This window comes from Fusarium graminearum, chromosome 3 (assembly GCF_000240135.3).
Source record: "Fusarium graminearum PH-1 chromosome 3, whole genome shotgun sequence".
Lineage (NCBI taxonomy): Eukaryota > Fungi > Ascomycota > Sordariomycetes > Hypocreales > Nectriaceae > Fusarium > Fusarium graminearum.
This window is the reverse complement of record NC_026476.1, coordinates 2,123,068-2,129,943: the sequence shown is the minus strand read 5'-3', so window position 1 is coordinate 2,129,943 and position 6,876 is coordinate 2,123,068. Positions and strand designations below refer to the sequence as shown.

The window sequence follows — 6,876 nt, the reverse complement described above, 5'->3', positions numbered from 1 at the left end:
CCCCGACCCCTTCATCTCCCTCTTCCTGTTCTTTTTCGTCTATTATATCCAAATCCTCAGCTGTCATCACAACGCGGCCTGTATACACCCAACCACCACGACTCCCGACACCTATCGATACGAGTATCGAGGACCAAGGCATTCAATTCTATGTTAACCGCTACCTTATTGGTCACCCCGATGAGCCGAGACATCCTGGCGACTTGACAAATACTGAATGGCTATGGGATCCTGCTGTGCAGGATATAATGGCTGCCGTCGGCCTTGCCAGTCTTTCGAATCTCAAGGGCGATAGCAGCATGATGACGGTGGCCCGTCAAAAATATGGATTAGCCCTACGCCAAACTGGTCGTCTCATACAGACCTCGAGCATGCCGGACTTTGAGGTTACAATGCGCTCCGTCGTCATGCTTGCCATGTTCGAGGTGTGTGCCCTTACCCCCGATGCTGTTCAAGATTCCGCGACGGTCAGCACGATTTCAACTTGCCCCTTCATGCGTGCAATGCTGGTAACGTGAATACTAACATCTGTCTATAGCTCGTCAAGGGAGCAAATCAAGGCATTGCTCATGTACATGCGCACGTTATGGGTGGCGTTGCTCTATTGCGGAGATGGTTACCTATGCCGGCAGCAGCTTTTCTCGGCGTTCGCGCTATGATACAAATGTCCTACTCTCTTGTATGCCGTGGCGTCCCCCCTACAATTATACGTTGACTTACAAACCCGCACAGTTCATAGCTGCCTACATCTCAGCGACACCATTGCCGAACCCTCTTTACGAGTGGGTTTCGTTTGCCAAAACCCTCCTCGAACCTGCTGATCATCCAGCTACTGATCTCGGCCCATTAGTTGGTCATTTTATCCAAGTAGCCACCTATATCAAGACCCACCCTTTTTCTGATGGCCAAATGGATACGGCTGCCGCTCTGAAGCAATTATTCGCCCTCGATGAATCTTTCCTAGAATGGGAACATGGGCTAGGACCTACATGGCGATTTCGTACAGAGAAGGCCAAACATCTGCCATCGTCTGTGGTGTTTGAGGGCGTATATCATGTCTATTATGACATGTTCGTTGCACGCATGTGGGGACATTACCGGTGGGCACGCACTCTTCTGAATCAACACATCATTGAGTTCACCAAGAAATACCCCAAATCCAGCGCACCTTTGATGTCACTGGCGGAGTATGGACGGCGATATGAGATTGTAAGAGGGCTCGCTCGTGATACGCTTGTGAGCACTCCGACGCATTGGCGACATCCTCTTCTTACCGAAAAATCTGCCATGCCAGTTGAGAGGATAGGAGGCGCAGGCTCAGGTTCCGCTGGACTTCCTGTTGTTCTGTTCCACCTTCAGGTGGCTGCATGTGCCCCTGGCGTGCCAGACACATACTGGGACTGGGCATTGGCGGTGATGGAATGTATATGGAGTGATATGGGCATTCTGCATGCCAAATCTATGATGGAATCTATGAAGGCATACCGAGACTCCTTACTGGTGAAGGAGGAGGCAACTGAACTCAATGTGCAATGATATATCTACAAAGGCACACAACATGGCCATAAGAGAAGCCAAAAATTCACCAGAGTCAGTATTACTGCATCATGTTCGGTGTTGATCGACTATTTGGGAGGCTACATTTGCATAAGCATTGTTTGGACTCTGTCTTTCGATGCGAGATGGGAAGATGTATATCGGAGTGCTTGGTTTACAGTGACTTGGGGGCCATAGAATTTAGACCTTGCTTTTAGGCGGTCACATTTTTTTGTTAATGTCTAACGGATATGATACCACCACCTTTCCTATATTGTATTCGCATGGGAATTTCTTGGTCAGTATGTCTGAGATCACATTTACATTGCGTTGGGCTGATGACCTCCACATTGCAATCCGCTTGCATCATGACATTACATGGAAATTGTATATAGTACATCTTGTAACTAACGCAAACCAACATTAACCACGGAAATTTGGGTTTCAGCAAGGGCTGCATCAATATCAAAGTATTGCTCACAGGAAACATGAGCCTCACAGTAATATCCTAGTAGTGCAACAGTATGGGGATAACAGTAGTCAAGTCAATCAAGCCACAGGGCTCAACAGCAGCCAGACATTGTAATAGAATATAGGCTCTGTATTACAGTGATGGTATACTTCTTCTTCTCTATACGCAAAAAAAACCCAAGTCACAATGGAAACAAACAGCTGGCAGGTTTATAGTACCAGATCGATAGTACGTACTACCCCAGAAATTACTGGTGGGGCACTGATTGATACCCGGACAAACAGTGTAGGCGTGGGCCGACTTTTAGCCACTCAGGCACGTGTATGTGCATCACTGGCAGCCGCAATCGCAAGGCACCTAACTACACTTCCAACTCCACCACAACATATAGCCTTGTCACGACGACCATCCCTCGCGCAACCGAACCATTCACGATCATCGCTCAAAGTCGAAATCCATACTCGGTACAAACACCACGCCTCTCCTGCAATTACGACCGAGCGTGACTGCGCAATCTGCTCACATGGGGTCAGACGCTCGAAAAGGTAAACGCGACTTTACGATTGCGCGACTGAATAGGACTAACCGTACATTGCAGGTGATGATGGCACGATCAAAGTCGCATCCAAGAACAAGAATGGTAAAATAAAGCTGAAGAAGCCTGCGCCAAAACACAGCAAGCCTGGAAATTGGAGGGATGGCAGTGTTATAGAAGGTGGTATGTCTCTATACTAACTCTCGACTACAATATCACATGACTAATTATTCAAAGACAAGAAGAAGAATGGCACTTCTCCCGTAGGTGCGCCTTCGCCAGGTCCTGTAGTAAACGAATTAGACGAAACTTCCCGCGAAACGTTTGCAACTGGACGACCACTCGAAGACAGCCCTGATCTCCAGCAATGCAAGCATTGCAAGAAGAGCGTACTAAAGACTGCTGCCAAAGCACATATTGCACAATGTCTGCGATTGAAGAAAGAGAAGGCGCAAAGAAAAAAGGAAGCCCGTGAGGCTAGAGAAAGGGCAAAGGAAGCGGCAAGACAAGAAGAGCAGCGGAAAGAAGACGAAGAGAACGGCATAGAACGAGGCGATGATGACAGTGATGATGACGGTATCTCAGCCGAGAAGAAGCCCACCGGGAGCAAGACTGCCAAAAAGGCTGCTGGGAAGAAGCCGGAAGACGACAGAAAAGGAAAGAAGCGAAAGGCCGATGGGGACCCGGACAGGGGGCCAAAGAACAAGAAAAAGAAGGACGAGCCCAAGGCCAAGGTCCCTAAACCGAAGGGTGAGACACTCTGGACCTATATCCTGAGGGAAGCTATTCTAACATGATCAGGACCTGTGGATGTGGAGCGCCAATGCGGTGTTCTGCTCGCTAACGGGCAGCCATGCGCAAGATCATTGACATGCAAAAGCCATAGTATGGGTGCCAAGCGTGCAGTTGCTGGAAGATCTCTGCCATATGATATGCTTCTTGCTGCTTACCAGAAAAAGAATCAGGCAAAGCAGCAGAGTAAGTCTTCGTCTTGTCTTGTCTTGTGTTATAATGCCCGACTGACAATCGTTTTTACCTGCAGAGGCAGCACTTGACGCCAACGCGCCAATAGAGGATGAAGACGAAGCGAATAATGGGCCTGTCGATTCTGACGAAGAAACGGCCGCCGTGATGAGTGCACTATCACAATGGAGACCACAACCTTTGATACCACAGCCCACTTTCGCCCCTATAAAACGACAATATCAGCTTGCAAGACTACATGAACAACTTCAAATGGCTACTAATAGCGGGAGGACGAATATCTTCTCAGTTACTGGCTTCGGGGCACAGAAGCTACCAGAAGGTCATCACGGATTGCAGCCGGCTACTGAAGATGCACCAGGCGAAGTAGACCTCGGAGTTGCAGTTTCAGGCAATACGGGATGGACGACAGCGTCATTTACACCTCAACGACAGCCCTCGGTTTCAAGCAGAGCATAGACGCCTTTGCAGAACGGACTCTCAAAGGTGAAAGATGAAAGCCCATTTACATCCCCCGTCACGAAGGGTTCACCCAAGGTGGAAGAGTGACGGTTCTGTGCTCTCAGCAGAACAGAACATTTAACACAACAGCCTCAAAGAACGATATACTTCCGCTATCATTTTGTTATATTACATGCCTCGGGACATGGGTCACATGCAACGGGATTGGTGGGGCCCGCGCCGAGGTTTGGTTATGACGTCGTAAATTTGGTAGCGCGCGTCGCTCATAACTTCGACTTCAGGCCGTCACCTTTTTTTTGTTCACAACTCACCTCCCATATCATGCACCTTCTGTCATGATTTCATAGCGACCGCACTTTCTGGCGACCTTGAGCGAATTATTCTTTTCCAAGTTGCAATGTCATCTCAACAGGCTCTCAGTGCCCTCGGACACGCCATATCTGGCTCCGTGGGCACAGCCATATCAACTGCATCTTTATATCCATTGGATCTGGTCACCACCCGACTAAAGGCGCAACGAAAAAGCGGTGGTTCTACAGAAGATTACGACGGCGTCATATCAGCCTTACGCGGAATCCCTGCAAATGAAGGTGGACTCAAGGCTCTTTACAGCGGGTTGGGAACGGACGTGGCCAAATCGGTTGTGGACAGTTTTCTATTTTTTGGTTTCTACAATTACTTGCGCCCTCGGCATCGAAAATCCACCGTCGTTGAGGAGCTTCTCGTTGGTGCTGTCGCGGGCGGTTGTGCCCGAGCATTGACTACTCCCATTTCCAACGTGGTGACGAGAAAGCAGATGCTGGGGAGCGAACAATCATTTCTTGAAATCCTTTCTGAAATTCGAAAGGAGAGTGGCTTGATTGGCCTTTGGTCTGGTTACTCGGCTACTCTGATGCTCACTCTCAACCCCAGCATTACATTCTTTGTCAATCGCCGGCTCGCAGCACGCATCATACCAGCGCTCGAAGAAGAAGATGTACCAATAGCATGGATCGCTTTCTTGATTGCTGCAACAAGCAAGGCCAGTGCCACCGCCATCACATATCCGCTCCAAACAGGCAAAACACGCCTCCAGGTGGGGAGTGGCTCGGGCAAGTCAGCAGGCGCAGTGTCGGGACTCCCAAAAGATGGAAGTGTGAAGCCCAAGCATGTGCTGAGGAGAATCGTCGACTTCCTCAATCAGTCCATATATGGCGTCATCATTCGCATTATCAAAAACGAGGGTGCTAAAGCATTGTACGCTGGGCTCCGGGGAGAGCTGCTGAAAAGCTTTTTCAGTCATGGATTGACAATGCTCACCAAGGGTGTCATTCACAGGTTTGTCGTTCGCGCGTGGTTTATAATATTATTGCCTCGTCTACGACAAAGGAGATTGCAGGCGAAGTAACGAGATATGCAGTCTGTTGGGGCTCAGCATTGGAAAGCAACGCTTGATCGTTCTACAGTATTGCCCCCGTGGGCAGAGAAGCCAGTGCCTTCGGACTGGAGAGCAACAAGGCCCGGCGGTATCGAAGAGCCCGAGGCAGTATCCTGTTTCTGTGACTTTGAGGTCAGAGGCACATCGCAGACGTAACAGGTCAGGGGCGGGTCGTCCTCGGAAGATGCCTTCTTGGAAGGCGGGATCATGAACTGTTTGACGCAGCTATGGCACAGGACATGGCCGCATTGTTTGGCTAGCATGGGGTTTGAGGCGTTGGTAAGCATCTTTAGGCATGAAGGGCAAGCTCTTTGCTTGCCCTTGGGCGTTTCCTCTTCGGTGAAGTTGATTGTTATGAGATTTTGCATTGTAATTGGGTGTGGGTTCCCAGCTGAAGACGCTGGGCACGTCGGAACTGTTTTGTCCTTCTTTGTTACTGGTGGGAGATTGCTCGATTGGGCATCCGGTGTCAGTGACGGAGTCCAGAATGATGGAAGATGCGGTTTCGCAGCCTGTACAATAGAATGTTAACACAGAAAACGGACGTTTTCATAATTAAATATCTGACCTTCTCTTCGTTCAGTGATTTCCTTGCTTTGATTCTGTCCTCCTGCGCAATGCGATCCAATTCGTCTTGATCAAGCGCAAACTTGCGTTTCGTTGCTGGCACTAAAGCAAGGGCATTGGGTTCATCGACCTTTGTATTCGGCTTCTCGTCGTTCGTCTCAGTTGCATTGCCCTTCTTCTTTTTCCGGTCTAGTCCAGCTTGTGTCAACTCAAAGTCCTGAATCGCACGCGCTTGCTCCTGTTCGTCTTCGTGTGCTTTCAGCTTGGCGGCTTCTTCCTCTGTAACAGCGCGGGCCTTTTGGGCGCGCTTGATATCTTTCTTCTGTGTGAGAATGTTTGATAGTGCGCATTCGCGACAGAAGATGTCGCCTCGGCGGCATGAGACAGGATCACGGGCGATGTTGAGACACAACCCACAGGAACCGAATGGGAGGAAGGAGTCGCGGTGCAGACGGGCGGATGACGATGACCAGTGGGATTTTGCGAGGGCGCGCTCGTGGGACGTGAAGACCGGTCGCGAGGTATTGCGTTTACCTGTTGGGTTTGGGTTAGCATGATTGCTTGATTGAACTGTGGTGGTGTCTTGAAGGCGTACTATGCGCGGAAACCATGATTTATATGCAGCTCGAGAAGCTTTGCGGTGACGTCGAGAGCAGCTTCAAATAGTAAGCCCGTAAGGATATGTTTCGAGTTATGTGACTGTAATCGCAGAGTATCCGGATAGGAGCAACGCGTCTGTTGAAATTGGACCACTGGTTACAGTACGAAGATGTTAAGGGCTGAATCGACGTCAGGATGTAGAAAGTTTAGAGGTAGCTACAAGGAAATATGTGTTTCTGTAGGGTAAGTTCTTATCGACAGGCAGATAGATTACAAGGAAACGGCTGCAGGTGGGTCTAGTCT

At 49.4% G+C, this 6,876-nt stretch overlaps 4 protein-coding genes across 4 annotated transcripts; 3 read left to right on the top strand and 1 right to left on the bottom strand.

Moving 5' to 3' along the window:
* Window positions 1–248: 248 nt before the first annotated feature.
* On the top strand, window positions 249–1,536 carry FGSG_12729 (uncharacterized protein; the record flags this gene model as incomplete). The annotated part of the gene is made up of 3 exons (XM_011325624.1): window positions 249–425; window positions 539–679; window positions 733–1,536. The coding sequence occupies 3 exons, from the start codon at window positions 249–251 to the stop codon at window positions 1,534–1,536; spliced, it is 1,122 nt and encodes a 373-aa protein (XP_011323926.1).
* Window positions 1,537–2,531: 995 nt separating this feature from the next.
* Window positions 2,532–3,340, top strand: FGSG_05396 (uncharacterized protein; the record flags this gene model as incomplete). The annotated part of the gene is made up of 3 exons (XM_011325623.1): window positions 2,532–2,553; window positions 2,607–2,726; window positions 2,781–3,340. The coding sequence occupies 3 exons, from the start codon at window positions 2,532–2,534 to the stop codon at window positions 3,338–3,340; spliced, it is 702 nt and encodes a 233-aa protein (XP_011323925.1).
* Window positions 3,341–4,386: 1,046 nt separating this feature from the next.
* FGSG_12728 (uncharacterized protein) lies at window positions 4,387–5,376 on the top strand (the record flags this gene model as incomplete). Its single annotated transcript, XM_011325622.1, has 1 exon — window positions 4,387–5,376. One exon carries the CDS (start codon window positions 4,387–4,389, stop codon window positions 5,374–5,376), a length of 990 nt encoding a protein of 329 aa, XP_011323924.1.
* A 23-nt stretch (window positions 5,377–5,399) lies between these two features.
* Window positions 5,400–6,584, bottom strand: FGSG_05395 (uncharacterized protein; the record flags this gene model as incomplete). The annotated part of the gene is made up of 3 exons (XM_011325621.1): window positions 5,400–5,918; window positions 5,975–6,507; window positions 6,569–6,584. The coding sequence occupies 3 exons, from the start codon at window positions 6,582–6,584 to the stop codon at window positions 5,400–5,402; spliced, it is 1,068 nt and encodes a 355-aa protein (XP_011323923.1).
* Between the last annotated feature and the right edge of the window lie 292 nt (window positions 6,585–6,876).